At 42.8% G+C, this 19,507-nt stretch overlaps 1 protein-coding gene across 1 annotated transcript in view; it reads right to left on the bottom strand.

Annotated features, from left to right (window-relative positions):
• The window catches only part of cacna1db (calcium channel, voltage-dependent, L type, alpha 1D subunit, b), a 212,252-nt gene that overhangs the window by 16,610 nt on the left and 176,135 nt on the right, over nt 1–19,507 (bottom strand). Inside the window, exons 42-44 of the mRNA XM_056275518.1 lie at nt 13,197–13,298; nt 3,222–3,358; nt 2,435–2,548 (exon numbers count right to left, since the gene is read on the bottom strand). Coding sequence (XP_056131493.1) covers nt 2,435–2,548; nt 3,222–3,358; nt 13,197–13,298 — 353 coding nt within the window. The remainder of the gene's footprint in view (nt 1–2,434; nt 2,549–3,221; nt 3,359–13,196; nt 13,299–19,507) is intronic.

Genomic DNA, 19,507 nt, shown 5'->3' with positions numbered 1-19,507 from the left:
TTGTGTCCCGATGTTTACCAACGCCCGTCGCTAACAGAGCCACAGAGATGAGTGGCCCTTTTGTGTACTGATGTTTGGCCGCGCCCGTCGTTATCGGAGCTATTGATATGTGTGGCTCTCCTGCTCCGACGTCCAGCCGCGTCCGTTGCCATCGGAGCTATTGATTTACATTTGTTTAGCAGCGACGGTCGTTGGGGGTGTTAGTTTCGACTTCATTATTCAGTGGTCATGAGAGTCGTTGGAGCCGTTAGTGACCGACTGTTGTTCTTGGAGGCTAGGCTTCTTGAGTCTCTTGGGTAGAGATGAAAGGACGGCATTGTAAGTGGGAGATAGGTGGTGTCGCAGACCTCCTCCTCTGTTGAGGGATGGTTTTTCCAGTTTCATATAGATGGCTTCCTTCACCCCTCTTTCAAACCATCTATATCTTCTCTGTCCAAAATGTGTATGTTGCTGTCCTCGAAGGAGTGTGTCTTCTCCTTTAGGTGTAGATAGACTGCTGAGTCTTGTCCTGAGGAGTTTGGCCTTCTGTGTTGGGCCATCCGTTTGTGTAGTGGTTGTTTTGTTTCTCCTATGTATAGGTCAGTGCAATCTTCATTACATTGTACAGCATACACCAGATTGCTGCGTTGGTAAACATCGGGACACAAACAGCCATGGACATCTATAGCTCTGACAACAACTCCAAGAGAATAAATTCTGAGTCTCATCACCAGCCAGTCAGACTAGCTTCATCTAGTCAGAAAGGCACGAAGTGAGGAAGCCTCTCGGTATATATCTTCACGGATATATACTAAGTCCAGTTGCACCTTATTCAACTCCTTTGGAACACCTTATTACTAGGAAATTACTAGGTAATTTCCGACCCCCTAAAATAAAGTGTTACCTACTGTTGTTATTCTATGTTAAGTACACTGAGAGCCATGAAACCGGAGTCAAATTCCATGTATGTGCAAACCTACATGGCCAATAAACATGATTTTTTTTTATTCTGATAAATACCACTATGAGAGATAAGGTAAATGATGTCCTTTAGATAACCAAAAGCAAACATATACACTCACTGGCCACTTTATTAGGTACACCTTGCTAGTACCGGGTTGGACCCCCTTTTGCCTTCAGAACTGCCTTAATCCTTCGTGGCATAGATTCAACAAGGTACTGGAAACATTCCTCAGAGAGTTTGGACCATATTGACATGATAGCATCACGCAGTTGCTGCAGATTTGTCGGCTGCACATCCGTGATGTGAATCTCCCGGTCCACCACATCCCAAAGGTGCTCTATTGGATTGAGATCTGGTGACTGTGGAGGCCATTTGAGTACAGTGAACTCATTGTCATGTTCAAGAAACCAGTCTGAGATGATTCGAGCTTTATGACATGGCGCGTTATCCTGCTGGAAGTAGCCATCAGAAGATGGGAACACTGTGGTCATAAAGGGATGGACATGGTCAGCAACAATACTCAGGTAGGCTGTGGTGTTGACACGATGCTCAATTGGTACCAAGGGGCCCAAAGTGTGCCAAGAAAATATCCCCCACACCATTACACCACCACCACCAGCCTGAACCGTTGATACAAGGCAGGATGGATCCATGCTTTCATGTTGTTGACGCCAAATTCTGACCCTACCATCCGAATGTCGCAGCAGAAATTGAGACTCATCAGACCAGGCAACGTTTTTCCAATCTTCTATTGTCCAATTTTGGTGAGCCTGTGCCAATTGTAGCCTCAGTTTCCTGTTCTTAGCTGACAGCAGTGGCACCCGGTGTGGTCTTCTGCTGCTGTAGCCCATCTGCCTCAAGGTTCGACGTGTTGTGCGTTCAGAGATGCTCTTCTGCATACCTTGGTTGTAATGAGTGGTTATTTGAGTTACTGTTGCCTTTCTATCAGCTCGAACCAGTCTGGCCATTCTCCTCTGACCTCTGGCATCAACAAGGCATTTTCGCCCACAGAACTGCCACTCACTGGATATTTTCTCTTTTTCGGACCATTCTCTGTAAACCCTAGAGATGGTTGTGCGTGAAAGTCCCAGTAGATCAGCAGTTTCTGAAATACTCAGACCAGCCCGTCTGGCACCAACAACCATGCCACGTTCAAAGTCACTTAAATCACCTTTCTTCCCCATTCTGATGCTCGGTTTGAACTGCAGCAGATCGTCTTGACCATGTCTACATGCCTAAATGCTTTGAGTTGCTGCCATATGTTTGGCTGATTAGAAATTTGCGTTAACGAGCAGTTGGACAGGTGTGCCTAATAAAGTGGCCGGTGAGTGTAAATGAGCAAACCCCCATAATATGACCTATTACTATCAAAATAAAGTAAATGGATTTTCCCCACTGCACCATCTCTTCAGAAAAAGACCAATCATTAAGTTAAGAACTAAAACAAGTCAAACCACTGAACTACATTAACCTAACTACATAAACCCTTACCCTGTATATCTCATCTTCCTCTCCATTAGCGTCTACTAGCCCCTCTTCTTGTAGGTCACATGATATGACTCGACGGATCTCTGGACCAATGTCATGTAGTGTGCGTAGACCAGCCTGCAAAGGAGATAGCAGTTGACAGCCAGAAGGGACTTATACTGGCTAACACATATAAGACATTTGCACATTGACTGAAGATGTACAAAGGAAGACACAGAGACCCAAACACATGCATTAACTTCATGCATATATGCATGAATATGCTTTTACACATGCAAAAGCACTGGAATGGCCTAGAAGTGAGTGAAGTGGGGTCTGCCAAACAGGGGGACTGGGTTCAACTCCTTGTTTGGTCATTCTTGTCAAAATACCTCAAGAAAGAAAAACCAAATAGCAAAATCACACAGATATATGTGTTTTCTAAAATCCGCAATCATTAACTGTGTATCTATCTTTTTATTTGTCAGGGAAATGAAGTTTGGATAGCAGAGTTTAGACAGCAAAGTGCCAAATGGCTTCAGATGCACAGTAAAGTCTTGCTGTTCTTCGAAGAACAAGACATCACTATGATGCACAACCATTTGTTTTTCACAATTCTGTTTACTAACAAAACAACAGAAAAACATCCTTTGGACTCACTGTATGTACTTTTCCACATAGTTAAAATATCTGCAACATTTACCTGAGTGAATGATGCTAAGCTGCTGACATCTTGAATAAACTGTTAATAGTATGAAACAGAGTATGAAAACTTGCACATGACACTGACATTGATAACATCATGACTCACCTGTAGAGCCATGGTGGTGTTAAGCCCCTCCCACAAGCGCTTTCCCACAAGACCTTGCTCTTTGCGCTTCTTGAACTTCCTGAAGTAGTCCTGTATCAGGAAGGTGGCATAAAACTTCCCCACCGTTACCTCGTCATCTGAGTGAACAGACCAGACACACCACAGCCTCCCAAGTCAAGACCAAAATACCTGATTACCAACAACCCTTATTTAAAAAAAACGACAACCCAATAATACCACAACAGGCCAAAACTGAAAACCCACAACATTAGCACTGACTACAGTAACATCTTCAAATCAGAGAAGAGACCAGACACAACAAAGCAACTCAAATCGAGACTAAAATACCAAAAAGCAAACAAGCGCATCGTGGGAGCAAAAACCACACAGACACACACGCATGCACGCACGCACGCATGCACACACGCGCGCACACGCACACACACACACACACACACACACACACACACACACACACACGCACAGCTCACCATTCACGGCCCATGAGTTTCTAGACTTTTTCTGCAATAAGGTTTATGAGATCATAAACAAAATTAGTTCTTCAATTCCAGCTACTCCTGCAGACCCTGTCTTACCAAATTCATATCTATATGAGTCACTGATAGTCTGTTATTGCAGCTTTTGAGACTATCTCTGTTGATACTCTGACTAAGCTCGTGTCAGCTTCTTAACCAACTACTTGCCTACTTGACCCTTTACTAGCAAAACCTTTTAAAGACTTCTGGCCTTTCCTGGGATCTACATTGCATTTATCACTTACTACTGGCACTGTCCCCAGCAGTTTTAAGACAGCTGTGGTTAAACCTCTACTTAAAAAAAAAAAACTGCACCTCGATCCAGAGTGTCTTAATAACTATTGACCAGTCTCTAATCTTCCATTCTTTTCTAAAGTACTAGAGAGAATTGTGTATCAACAACCTTCAACCCATATAGAAGAAAACTATCTATATGAACCTTTTCATCAGCTTTCAGGGCCTGTCACTCCACTGAAACTGCTCTGACCAGATAGGTGAACGATCTTCTGCTAGCTATGGACTCTGATTCCACTTCTGTGCTTCTACAACTGGACCTCAGTGCAGCCTTTGACACCACTGATCACTCTACTGATCACTGTGTCTCTGGCTTAGCTCTCTCTTGGCTAAAGTTCTACTTATCTGGAAGAACACACTGTGTCTGGTATCATAATATGACATCAAAATTCTCTGATGTTAAATATGGCATACATCAGGGCTCAGTTCTTGGCCCTCTACTTTTCCCTATTTATATTTCACCTCTTTTTACGCAGTCATGGAATAAATTTCCATTGCTATGCGGATGATACTCAGCTTTATGTGCCTATAAAATGTGACCATACTACACCAATTCTTGCCTCCCTTCATTGGCTTCCTATCCATGTTAGATCAGACTTCAAGGGGCTTCTGCTGATTTATAAAATCCTATATGGGCTTGCCCCATCATACCTGTCTGACCTCCTTAAACCGTACATTCAATCTTGAGCTCTCTGCTCTCAAAACATATGGCTCCTGTTTCTACCCAAAATTAAAACGAAGTCAGCTGGTGGCAGGGCCTTTTCCTATCGGGCCCCATTCTTGTGGAATAACCTGCCTGCTGCTGTCAGACAATCAGAGTCTGCTGAGTCCTTTAAATCCAAACTTAAAACTCATCTTTTTGCCTTAGCCTACAATTAGTTGCCTTTAAGTTGAGTGCTTCACAACCTCTACTGCATGGTAAGCCGGTTTCTGTCTCAATGAATTTACCAAGCACTGTTCTGCCAACAAGATTATAGAGTATAGATTATAGACAATTGCAAACTGTTCTCTTCTCTCACATGTCCTTTCTCACTCTCTGATAGATGTCTTGTCCTTTCTCTTCTTCTGTGTATGTGAATGGTGTGATGTGAGTCTCCCGTGTGCACGTGTAGTCTGTCCTCTTCCCAGGTCTCCATGGTGATGGTGGTCGCCACCTGGACACTGCTTGGCATTCCCCTCATCACATTTTCTTTTTATATATCTTATAAATCCATATAATTTTGTTATCCTGTTACAATGTTATATCCTTCTCTCATTCTGATGTGTGACTAATGTTTTTTTCCCCCTTATCTCCTCTCTTGTGTATGTGAATAGTGTGATGTGAGTCACTCTAGTGTGCATGTGTAGGCTGTCCTCCTGTCAGGTCTACATGGTGATGGTGGTCGAGTGGCTCAGGTCCTAGGCTGTTCCGGTGGCATCTGGACACTGCCTTGCATCCTCCTCATCATATTCTTCATATATCTTATAATTCTGTTATCCTCTTTCAATGTGGTATTCTGTAAATTGTGTACACACAACATCCATTGCACGTCTGTCAATCGTGGCTAAGAGAGCCCTCCTCTGTTGCTCTCCCTGAGGTTTCTTTCTATTTTTTCTCCCCGTAAAGGTTTTTTTTTTAGGGAGTTGTTCCTTAACCAATGTGAGGGTCTAAGGATGGGATGTTGTATTACTGTAAAAACCACTGAGGCAAATTTGTAGAAATGGGCAATTTCAATAAAATTGACTTGACATGACCTGATTTCACACACACACACACACACACACACACACACACACACACACACACACACACACATACATTGGTTGTCCCCACAATAGGAGGTACCCAGGTACCCAACATCTTACCATTACCATTCCATGTTTGGTTTTTTTTTTTGCTAAATAAATAAATCTACAAAATTATAGAGCACTTCATCACTAAAATGGAACTCATTGTTCCTCTGTCCAAGGCCCATCTGCTCACAGACTTTCTTCAGAATCCACCAATTTGTTTTTTTAAATATCTTGTCGAAAGGTAAACTGACAAAACAAAGGCAAAGTCATCACCTACATGACAGAGGTAATACATTTTCTCATCACCAACTTACATCAATCCCAAAATAACTCAATACCATAACATGTCAACACTGAAAAACGTGGGCATTAACCAATCTAACATCTTCACATCAGAAGGCAATTTAGACACGAGTCTTGAAAGAGTAAATTATCAAAACGCCTCAACATCTTCTCAGTGAAATGATGCTCACACATAATAACGAAAACATCCCGCACCAAAATACTACACCAAAAACTACAAGACACCCTGACATTAACAGGTATCAATTTTTTCTAAGTCAAAGCAAAACATACATTGTGAAAATCCATCAGCACATTTTAATCTGATTTAACACTTTCATTTAAGTGCACATCTAAAAAAAAGGTCATTGTTTCAAAAGTACATCATAGAAACCATGATATGATTCACTTGGAAATATGTTATCTCTGAGACCAGCCATATCATTTGCATCAAGGGACAGGATCTGAATTTGAAAAGAGTAACGTCATGTTTAGGTCAAATTCATGTTCAGCTAAGTAAATTCAGACTGTTCATTTTTATTCTAATGATCAATGTCTATGACTAGTTATGTCAATGTGAACAAAACTGATAATTTCCTAGAAGTTATTTTTACAGTTGGGATGTAAAATAAAAGAGAAAGTTCAAACTTTCTGAACAAAATGAAAGTGGGCCAAACTAACCTTGACCACAAACGTTTCTGTTAACAAGAGTCAGGTTTTATGTTTTCAAAATCTCTATAAGCATGTAAGATTGTACAAATGGGCTTGCCACAGATTTCAACTTGTCGGTTGATAAGACACGAATCTAAAACACTCATACTCCATCACCATCAAACACACATCTGTGATCCAAGCCCTGCAATAACACCCCCCCCCCCACACACACACACACGTAATTCTGTCTTAGTTAAAAAACATCAACATTTCAATATCATGTGTACAGTCTGACCACCTATATATAATGAAAACTCATGAAAAACAGTAAGGCATTCAACTCAGGTCACTCGGTCTGGATACAAGTACACCTTTGAGATGTTAGACAAGTGTACCAATTACACATTAGACTCTACTCAAAAGCCAAAATTGAGATGGTTAAAAATTAAACACTATTGTCAACAAGCTTAGCAAAGTCCATACTGAAAAGCAAAAGTCTATCCCCTTATTACCATGCAGAACACCAGAACACTGATTTACTTTGCATTTTGATGCAACAAGTCTAAATCCAGAACAGATCCCCGTATTTAACATCTCAGACCCAAGACAACAACAAGTGGAGCTACACTGATCAGCACATGCAGGGAGCTAGCACAGTGCAGCCTAAAACAGAGAGGGTCAGGTGAGCCAAGACTGTCTCTGACCTACCCCCACCCCCTCAATCAAACAGGAACTGTATTTGACCATAGAGAAAGCTGTGGTTACATACTGGATGCCATGCAGCGAGGCAGGGTAGCACACTATCTACTGAGTTGTTGCTCTGGTTCACTCAGATTGTTTGTTGCAAAAGCAGTTTGGGGAAATTGACTAAAACAGCGAATAATCAAAAGGCTGTGTCAGGGCACGCAGTAATTTTTTTCTTCCTTGTCAGTTTTTCTCAATCCCGCATGAGCTGAGCAGAGTCAAAGAAAAATGTCAAGGAAGCACCAATGGGCTGAGTGCATTAAGACAGAAGCCACCTGATTTGGTCTGTTCATTGTCTTCGGAAATACACATTTTCTCTCACAGTGCAGTGCTGCCTAAAGATGGCAATCACCTGACAGTGAGGCTATCACAGCATTAGCTTGCGACGGTCCAGAAATGCTGTGTGTGCATTGCCTGAGGGGCCTGAGATGACATTAACCCAGCAGGCCTCCGTCTTTAAGCCCATTACAGGGACGGGCAACATGATCCAGAAAGGGCTGGTGAGGGTGCAGGTCTTTGTTCCAACCAAGCAGTGAGACAACTGAGTCTACAAATCAAGGTTCTTAGCAAAGACCATTGATTGACTAATAGCATCAGGTGTGTAACTGCCTGGTTGGAACAAAGACCTGCACCCACACCGGCCCTTTCTGGATCATGTTGCCCATCCCTGCTGGACCATCCCAACACAGCCAGAGAGAAGCTTCAGAAGGCTCTGTTCAGATATGCTATCCAATTCTTTATTCCCTGGCTCAACATGTCTCTGTGCACTATTGACCATTTACCAATTTTAAAGAAAGGCATTGAGGGCTTAACTGAGGGCATATGAGTTTTCACAATGGCACATGACTTGATCCTCACTAAAAAACATTTTATGTGTCGTGAAAGACAGAATCGGTAGAAGCAAACATTCAACAAGCTGATTGAAGTTTTACCTACCCTTTTTGCTTCTCTAGCTATTTTCAGATCTACCTATAAATGAGCGCCTGCCCCTTTCTTTCATTAAGCCTTTGGTCCCACATAACTAGTAAAAATACATAAAGTCCCCCCCCCCTTTTTTTTTCTCCCCAATTGTATCTGGCCAATTACCTCACTCTTTCAAGCTGTCCCGGTCACTGCTCCATCCCCTCTGCCGATCCGGGGAGGGCTGCAGACTACTACATGCCTCCTTTGATACATGTGGAGTCGCCAGCAGCTTCTTTTCACCTGATGGTGAGGAGTTTCACCAGGGGGATGTAGCGTGTGGGAGGATCATGCTATTCTCCCCAGTTCCCCCTCTCCCCTGAACAGGCGCCCCGACTGAGCAGAGGAGGCATTAGTGCAGCGACCAGGACACATACCCACATCTTCCCACCCACAGACACGGCCAACTGTGTTTGTAGGGATGCCTGACCAAGCCAGAGGTAACACGCAGAGATGGAAAAGCCCGGTCCAGAAAGTAAAAACTCCAACTGTGTCTTTACTCCACCCATGTACTACACAATCAGATTGCACTGACTAGTTTCCCAAATCAGCTGGTTTAATACATGGATGGAGTAAAGACACGGTTAGGGTTTTTACTTTCTGGACCGGGTTTTACCACCGCTGGACTTAACACGGGGATTCAAACTGGTGATCCCCGCGTTGGTAGGCAACGGAATAGACCGCTGCACCACCCAGATGCCCAAAAATATATAGTGTTCATCAATCAAGAGGCATTTACTAAATCAAGTGCAACAGTGCCAGACTGTCTTTGTATCCATCTGATTTTGAAAGTGAAGGCCATATGAAATGCTAAGATGGACTTTTTTTTTTGGACATTTTGAAGATAGGACATTTTTTTGTAGTTGTATGCGGCAACCTTAAGGTTACAACTTTGGGCCAGAGAGTGAATAGGAGGATTATTCTGGACAGAGCCTGGGGCGGGGGGGGCAACTCTACAGTCCCATGCCACCGAACTAAAACAGAACTGCCCCAGAATGCTCAGGACAGCGGAGAGAAGCGAGGAGAGAGCCGGCAAGCGACTGCGTGCTCTATGGAGAGGAGAGAAAAGCTGTGGAGGACACAAGCTTGGCAGCAGAAAGCAAAGTGAAGAGAGAGAGAGAATGAGAGAGAGAGAGAGGTTAGCAAACAAAAACACATGCAGTCACATTAAGTGGAACATTTCAAAAATGCAGAGCCCGGTGAATTTAGACCCAGAAATTAGAAAAGAATCGGGGGGGGGGGTTACATTACAAAAAGTAGCAAAGGAAAAAAACTGTAAAACTAGTCAAAGTTAGCCTACTCCACACTAGTACAACAAAGCACACAGATGACTAATACCCCTTTCACACTGGCCAAAAAAACCCGCTAACATCCGCCTTTGGTGGTGAATGTTACATTGACCAAATGCGGATGTTAGCGGGTTCTTTTGGACAGTGTGAAAATGCCATAAGAAGGACAAAACAGCAGCAGTGCAAAAACAAAACACAAAACAAACAAACATTTTGCAGGCTTACATGGAAGTGACTGTTTTGAGAGACAAGTAGAGAGAAGTGAAGTGAGCTGAGGAGAGGGATGACAGGGGGAATGAGCAAGATGGACACATGGTGGGAAAGGGACAAATAAGGACAGAAAGTGTGGTCAAAACAAAACTGTAGACCAGAAAAGGTGACGCATCAGCCAAAGCATGACCAACATAGAAAGATAAGCAGGGTTTCTATGAGCTGTGCAAGAAAAGTGCATTGTGCAGTGTTGTCGATTCCCTGTTGTTATCTTATCATAATCTCCCTGCTAGACTTTCACATGAAAACAGGAAGCCTGAAGCCCCAGGTGCGATATGTTACATAACCATTCAAGTCTTTATTGATGTATTTAAGTCTTTTATGTTACCGTCACAAAGAAAATGTTTGCATTTGACATTACTTGTTTTGCGAATGCAAACTAACACAAAAAGAAAAATCCCTGTGGGGCTTATTTTCGTTTGTTCGTGCAACTCATCTGACAGTGCTCTATTTAAAGGTTGCATTCAATTTCAATGCAAATGGGATGCAAAATGTTCTCAAAGGGAGAGGCAACACTATTATAAAACTAAGTCTCAGCGTAACTTACTTCGTTTCTTTATTTTATGAAAATAGAAAAATGAGGTTGCACGCTGACATTGATAGTACTGCATCTGACTAACTTTCTGTGTTGCTCCAAATATGAACTAAATGCTCGTCTCTGTTCACACTGAATTAAGAAATGTGAAACTACTTCTTCAGCTAAGATTTGCCACGCATAGAAAACCCGTATTCACATGTGTAAGCCAAATCAAGGTATTTCTGCACTTTCACAACATCATTGCTGGAAAGATCCGAGCATCATTCAGTATGTTTTCCATTGAGGCTTTGCCGTAGCTGGTTACTGTGCAAATACATTGTTGCCTAAGCAAATGCATAATTTTAAAAGCAAATGAAGGGTAATTTGGAAACAACACAAACTTGAAGATATACAGTCAAATGGAAAACTAGAGAGGTGGCGGGAAGGAGAGAGGGAGAGGGGAGAGAGAGACAGGAACAAGTAGACAGCAGACATTATCAAATCACACCTGTGTTTCCTGTGAGCGATGTTTGTATTTGAGAAACAAGTGATGTCATTACTTCTGCCCAGCATTCAAATTGTGTTTACTGTCTGTTCAGGGTTTAAAAGTTCCTAAACTCATGGTTCTTTCCATACCTCAGTTTTCGGATCATGGTTCAGTTTTTTTCTCGGTAAAAAAAAAAAAAAGTTCTTTATTGTAGTTTTATCAAATTCTTTCCTGAACATTTTCAAATTTCGTCACAAATAAGTAGAAAAGACATGACAGGAAAGTGTCAGGAACTTCCCTTGATTACATGATAAGCATGTAAAAATCAATAAGATGACTTGGCAAGACTTGCTATTAACTTTTTTTTGGATTGTTTTCCCCCCTTTTTTCTCCCCAATTGTATCTGGCCAATTACCCCACTCTTCTGAGCCGACCCAGTTTCTGCTCCCCCCCTGCCAATCCGGGGAGGACTGCAGACTACCACATGCCTCCTCCGATACATGTGGAGTCGCCAGCCGCTTCCTTTCACCTGACGGTGAGGAGTTTCACTAGGGGGACGTAGCGCGTGGGAGGATGACGCTATTCCCCCTCAGTTCCCCCTCCCCCCTGAACAGGCGCCCCGACTGACCAGAAGAGGTGCTAGTGCAGCAACCAGGACATATACTCACATCCGGCTTCCTGCAGACACAGCCAATTGTGTCTGTAGGGACACCCGACCAAGCTAGAGGTAACACAGGGATTCGAAATGCTGAGCCCCATGTTGGTAGGAAACGGAATAGACCACCATACCACCCAGACCCCTCTGCTTTCTGTCAACTTTAAATGTTGCCCACAGTGAACACAGTTGGTTACAATGACGTGTAGTTTAAATAGATTTGCTGTCTGCCTATGCTGTGACTTATTATAACCAGTTAACTAGTTAGCTGCCAGATACGATGGCAAATAGGAATGATCATGTTAAGGTGTTCTGCAACAATGGACGGAACAAAACAAAAAGGAAAAAAAACAGTTCTATATAAATCTATTTAAAAAATGTAATTGAAAAAATAATGCACTAACAGTTTTGTTTTTTTTGCCAAGTCCTCTTTAACATTACGATCCCGGAAGAATATATCTGACACTTTCATGAATTTACTGTTTGCTACAAAGCGGCAGTAAACATGGATCACTTTGTTTTCTGGACAGCGGTGTGTAATTACAGACGTTTCCCACATTCTTTTGGAGGTTTGTCAAGGAGGCTTCAGAAGTTATCCTATTTCCCATAGACAGTCGTAAGGAAAAACTGAAATCATCTATAGCAAGGGTTCCCAAACTTTTCCATGCCTATGCCCACCAAATAGCATTAGCTTCTGGCCGGGGCCCCCCTTTTGCAAAATTTTATTAATGCAATAATAATCATTATCATATTTGTATTTCACTATTTCTGTTTTCCATTATAAGCATTGTTTGTCAGTTTAGTTTAACAACATTCAACATCATATTGTCAGTGTGTGTGTGATGCAAGTGTGTGTGTGTGTCTCTCTATCTGTGTTTGTGTCTGGGAATGAGAGAATGAGCATACTCTCTCATTCCCCGACACAAACACAGATAGGAGTGGGAGGGGTGCACTTATAAATAACGTATATAACACAATATATATTATTATAAATTATATTTCATAATAATATACATGATAATAATAATAATAGAAATTCTTTTTTTTTTTTTTTTTAGCATTTTCTTTCATCTTTTCTGCAATTTGCTGGGGCCCCCTGGTGGCCCACACTTCGAAAACCACTAATCTATAGGATACTGCCTAGTTGAAACTGCGTACCCGACCCTCAAGTTTGTTCACACACAGGCACTTCTTTTGTGACTCCGTGGTCCATTAAAGATGTACGTGTTCCGTGACCCGAGGCCTGTGGCAAATGTTTATGGGATGAATATGTGAACCATTACATCCCTACTGCCTGTGCATGTGAGCAAAGTCTACATCGAGTGTAAAACAGTAAGCGATTGTGTGCTGTGTGTCTGTGTGCATAGGAGTCAGTGAAGGCATGGACTTACTGAAAGACTCAATACACAAAGGCACACAAACTGTCTGTGAGAGCATGCCACTAATTTTACATTTCCCTGTGTGTCCACTTGCGCTTGCACGTATAATTGTGTCTGTGCGTAGTGACCACTGACCGCCTGCGGGGGGCACTACTTGGTCCAGAAGCTTCATGCTGGTCCTCTTCCAGATCCTCTTAATAACTGCTCTCAGCTCCTCATTGGCCTGTTCCAGGTTCCCTGGAAAACAAGAACAAACAGTGATGAAAGCACAACCACTAGGCGTTTTGGAACATTTAAAATATTCAAATATTTAACATACGCCTCAGTCAACAAGGAAAGATATTGACAGTACTTTGCCAAAGCTGTATACAGTTCACAAAATACACACACAAGAGCATGGGCACGCACGCACGCACGCACACACACACACACACGCACGCACACGCACACACACACACACACACACACACACACACACACACACACACACACACACACACACACACACACACACACACACACACACACACACACACGATGAGAGACTCTGCTCTTAAATCTGTGAAGTAAAAGTTAGGATAGGATTAGATAATCCCTGTCAAGATACTGGGTCATTCCAGGTTTAAAGAATAATACGATAAGGAATTACAAACAATGCATTAAATGTAATGCAACACAATGTGCATCATTAGTTTGCAACACTATCAGATTTATAGAGTAAATGAGAAAGTGTGATCATCGGCAGATAATACTACAGATGGAAAAATTCTATATCATACATAGGACAGTAAACCTATATCACAGGAGTTGCCAACCCGTTGACTGCAGTTGACAAGTCAATCTTGGGAGCATTTCAAGTCAATCGTGAGAAGTTTTCAAAATCAGAGAAAAAAACCCCCCATAAATGTCAATGTTTTTTCTTCATTAATTATTATTCATTTTAATTTCATATGCGCCCAGTGTGAGCCCTGTGTGTAGTGATGGTGGTTGAGGGGTGGGGAAGGGGTATGTCTGGCCAATCAAATACAGTTTCTAGGTTAACGGCTGACAAATTACGCCCCTGACTCCTGCCTTAACTAGCTCAGCGCCAGGAATGTATCGTGTACTTCCGGGTTACTTGTTGTGTACATCTCTCTCTTACCTTGACGTCATTCAGTAAAAATCATCTATGCACTTACCGGATTGTGTCTGTGGCTTTGTGAATGTCTTCACCTTATACTGAATTTATGCTCTTGATTTAGAAGATTATCAGTGCGGAAGTCTGGCGCATTCAGACTCTTGTGAGTCACACTGTAGATTATCTCTACTGCTGGGCACGAACCAGGAAGCTATCACTAACATGGCGAATCATGCACAGAGCACCAAAGCAGTGGTGCCTAATGAAAATAAAGACAGTTAATTCATTCGAAAACTGGCATAAGAATCTTCTCTACACACTGTCGCTAGATAATGAATTTGCCCCTTTTCTTGTTGAGGGCATGCACTGAGAGAAAAAGTCTAAAGCGTCTGCATTCAGAGGTTTCATGGACGATGGTGACGAAGTACCAGTTACTCTGATACGTACCAGACAGCAAAAATTAATATGCTGGAGTTAATGCTCGGGCAAATAGCCAATTATTGCCCAGTTGTCTCATGCAACACAATCGTCAGAAATTCCACGTCTGTAGCTTACATTTGGCAGACTATTCGGACACACTATGGATTCCAGTCTACTGGTGCCCACTTTATAGACTTTGCAGCAATCACACTGGAGGCAAATGAGAGACCAGAGGACCTGTTTCAGAGGCTTATGGCCTTTGTGGAGGATAATTTACTTAGAGAAGATTCTGCTATTTTTAATTTAGGTGTTCCTGTGGCTGAAGATGAGGAGCTCACTCCCACTATAGAACATTTCATCGTGCTAACCTGGCTCCGCCTCATACACTCACTTCAAATTCTTCTGTGCTTGCCAAGATTTAAAATCTTAGATCAGGAAATATATATTATCTTTTTTTTAAAAGTTATTTACTAATTTCTATCTTTGAATTCATGGTATAGTCTTAAATTGATAATGAATATGTCTTTTATGCCTCAATTAGTCGGGAAATGTTATAATTGAGTAATTTACTGTTAAAACAAGCTACAGTAGCTAGAGTAGCAATTTGTACCATTCTCTTTCACAAAAGATAACTTATTTCAAGTTTCAGTGACACAAATTCAAGTTCAATTGCTTGATTTAAGAATGACACAAGGCTTATATATATATATATATATATACATACATTTTTATTCAATGGCCCAACATGCTATATATATATATATATATATATATATATATATATATAAATACATTTTTATTCAATGGCCCAACATGCTTCACCTATCACGAAATGAAAGTACACTTTGATTTTCATTGCTCAAACTTGGAAAGAGTTGTCAATAAATGTTGACAGAAATTTCACTTGTCCTGGTTGTGATTTCAGTAAAATCAAGTTTCCTATTTTAAGATGTATGCCATGGGATTAAGGACTAGTTTTAAGTTTGGGGCCTATATATTTCAAGATCAGCCAACTTGTTTCAAGTGATGGAATAATCATACGCCACTAGTATTAAGTAGTTTCCACTTAAATTAGTGATTTGATTTCTTGTTCCTTTTTTAGTGTGCTAAAATTAAGAATGCAAAAAATTGAGTTAAGAATTATTTGCTAACATTCACTGTATTTCACTTATTACTGTGCTGTAGCAAGTCTGATCTTCAGTAATTTGATCTACTACTACTACTTTCGGCTGCTCCCGTTAGGGGTCGCCACAGCGGATCATCCGTTTCTATTTCTTCCTGTCTTCTGTGTCTTCCTCTGTCACACCAGCCACCTGCATGTCTTCCCTCAACACATCCATAAACCTCCTCTTTGGCCTTCCTCTTCTCCTCTTCCCTGGCAGCTCCATATTCAGCATCCTTCTCCCAATATACTCAGCATCTCTCCTCCATACATGTCCAAGCCATCTCAATCTTGCCTCTCTTGCTTTGTCTCAAAACCGTCCAACCTGAGCGGTCCCTCTAATATAATCGTTCCTAATCCTGTCCTTCTTCATTACTCCCTGTGAAAATCTTAGCATCTTCAACTCTGCCACCTCCAGCTCCGCCTCCTGTCTTTTCGTCAGTGCCACTGTCTCCAAACCATATAACATAGCTGGTCTCACAACCATCTTGTAAACTTTCCCTTTAACTCTTGCTGATACCCTTCTGTCGCAAATCACTCCTGACACACTTCTCCACCCACTCCAACCTGCCTGCACTCTCTTTTTCACCTCTCTACTGCACTCCCCGTTACTTTGGACAGTTGACCCTGAAGTAATACTTGGGGTAGTATTGGTCGAGGATCAATGACCACACCGGGTTATAGAACGCAGGTTTAATTGTGGCTCAGTAGGCAGACGTAATAACCATACATGGTAGTGGTGTAACCATAATAACAGTCCGGGTAGTACATAACACCTAGTGTAGTTCCAGTGGATATACATGGCGTTATATCACTACATCCCCCCTGTTTAGTTTTCAATTTTTACAGTATCAAAATATAAACATATTCAGAGCCCTCCTTTTGTGTGTGATTGTCTCTACTCATAGTCCTTGTAGTGAGCTGGTTTGGAAACAGCTCTTCCATATCTTGTGCGTACTGTCTTGTGTGTTTCACAGGTTTGGCTGGAAGAAGTTCCAGCTGCATGAGTGTCCCGTTGAGGTTCTGTGAAGCGGGTTCTTGCGCTCCTCAGTGCATGGGGGTGGTGAATTTCCCGCAGGTGGATCCTGCCACGTCTGAGTTTGTTCCCATTTGATGTTTGCACAATGTAGCTCCTTGGCTCATCGCACTTTTGTACGACGGTGGCTGGATACCAAGTCCCTTTTTCCTTGTTTAGGACAGATACGTGCTGTCCGGGACCGAGTGGAGGTAGTTCTCTGCCGCTGCTGCGGTCATGATGTTCCTTCACGTTTGCTGTTCTCTGCTCCAGGTGGAGTCGGTTTTCTTCCTTGCCTGGGTCCCCTCGACTCGGCAGCAGGGTGGTGACCGGCCTTCCGAAGATCAGTTCTGCTGGTGATGGTAGTTTACTGTCGATGGGTGTTGCTCTGACCTGTAGTAAGGCAACTTGTATGTTACCTCCTTGTCTCATGGTTTTCTTCATAATGGATTTGATGTGTCGCACATGCCTCTCAATGAATCCATTGCTTTTTGGATAGTGGGGTGAGCTTGTCACGTGCCTGATTCCCCAGTCAGCCGTGAATTTCTGGAACGCGTGCCCTGTGTACTGGGGTCCATTATCTGTAAGTATCTCGTCAGGCCTTCCAAAAAGAGACATGTACATTTCCATTTTTTGTGCAACTGCCCGGCTGGACACAGGCATGGGCATTTCATCCACTAGAGGGAACTTAGAATATCTGTCCACAATCAGTAAATACTGATGTCCATCGATCTCGAATAGATCAGAAGCTAGGGATTGCCATGGTTTTGACGGTGTGTTGTGTGGGTTGAGAGGTTGCTTTGGATTTGCATCCTGATGTTCCACGCATACGCTACATGACCTGCAGACTCTTTCGATGTCATCGTTCATTCTGATCCAGTAGACACTTTCTCTCGCCAGTCGCCGAGTCTTTTCGATGCCCTGGTGTCCTACATGCAGCTGTTCGAGTATAGAATCAGTCATGGAGTCTGGGATGAGCACCTGTCTGCCTTTGAATATGACTCCTGCTTCAACTGCGAGCTCATCTCTGAATGACCAGTACTCACGTAGTTGTCTTGGTAGAGCTTTGATGTTGTCTGGCCATCCCTGGTGGATCAGCTCTTTCAGTGCATTGAGTCTGGGGTCGCTGGTGGTTTCCGTGCAGAGTGCGTCCTGTTTCTCGGGAGAGAAGTTTATCATTGCAACAGTGAGCATCTTTGAATCCTCGACTTCTGCCTCTATTCCGTCAATGCGCTCGTCCAGCTCAATGTTGCTGTTGTTCTCAGGGTTGGGTAGTCGGCTGAGTGTGTCTGCCAGGACCATCTGGTTTCCTGGTCGATACGTGACCTCGTAGTTGTATCCTTGTGTTTTTATCAGCATTCGCTGAAGCCGTGGCGGGGCGGCATGCAGTGGCTTTGTGCATATGGTAACGAGGGGTTTGTGGTCTGTAACTACAATGAATGACTTCCCATACAGGTAGGTATGGTATCGCTGCATTCCATAGACTATGGCCAGCATTTCTCGCTCTATGTTGCTGTACCTGGATTGGCAGTCGTCCAGTGTCTTTGAGCCAAAAGCTATGGGTCTTTTGTTCTGCACTAATGCCACGCCCAGTCCTTTCTGTGATGCATCGACCTCAAGTGTCAGAGGTGTGCTTGGATCAAAGTACTTCAGGCAGTCATGTTCGTTGATAACTCATTTCAGGTCCTCAAAGCTCTTTTGGTGGTCAGTGTCCCATGTCCAAGGCACGTCACTTTTCAGCAGCACCCTCAGTGTGTGTGCTTTATCTGCGAACTTTGGGATGTAGGGTGACAGGTAGGTCAGCATCCCCAAGAATCTGCTCAGTTCATCTTTGTTCTGGGGTGTCGGCATTTTCTGGATGTCCCTGATTTTGGCTGGGTCAGGTTTGATACCTTTGTCTGTGTACAGGTTGCCAAAGAATGAGATGCTTGTCTGTTTGATTGTGCACTTGTCACTGTTGAACACAATACCAGTCTTGGCTGCTCTCTCCATCAGGTTGGTCAGGTTCCTGTCATGCTCCTCTTCGCTTGCTCCGTAGACTGCGATATCATCGGCTATGCTGACGACACCGTCGAGCCCCTCCAGGATTTGGTCCATCTTTGCCTGGAAGAGATCTTGAGAGACACTGAGACCAAATGGCAAACGTTTCCAGCAGTATCTACCAAATGGAGTTCGGAATGTGGTTAGCAGTTGTGACTCTTCCTCTAGGTGTATTGACCAATATCCAGCTTTTGCGTCAAGTTTGCTGAATATTTTTGCATTTGCAAACTTCGGGTTCAGTTCCTCCACAGTAGGAATCTTGTGTGGGCATCTCCTAAGGCTGGCATTAAGCTTTTGGGGGTCTAAGCATATGCGAAGGGAACCATCTTTCTTTGTGCTGTATGCCAGACTCGAGCACCAGTCTGTGTGCTGTTCTACTTTTCTTAACACATCTTGTTCGACTAGGTTATTCAGTTCATCTTTCAGTTTGTCTTTGATGTGAATGCTGCACTTATGTGGTGGGTCTATGAATGGTTCAGCATCCTTTTTCAGGAAGAGCTTGGCCTTTCCACTGAAGTTGCCAATTTTGTCAAACTGATCTGGGTATGCTCTCTTTAGGTCTGCACTGTTAGATATGGTCATTTTGGGTTTTGTCTGTCTTGTGTTAACTTTTTTCTGGTTTGCATGTCCTTTCTTGGTCACTGCATCTACATTGACAGTCACTAGGTTTAACAGTTCACATGTTGGCAGCC

Source organism: Lampris incognitus, chromosome 2 (genome assembly GCF_029633865.1).
Source record: "Lampris incognitus isolate fLamInc1 chromosome 2, fLamInc1.hap2, whole genome shotgun sequence".
Classification (NCBI taxonomy): domain Eukaryota; kingdom Metazoa; phylum Chordata; class Actinopteri; order Lampriformes; family Lampridae; genus Lampris; species Lampris incognitus.
Note: the sequence above shows the minus strand (reverse complement) of the source record. Positions and strands in the feature narration are given on the sequence as shown.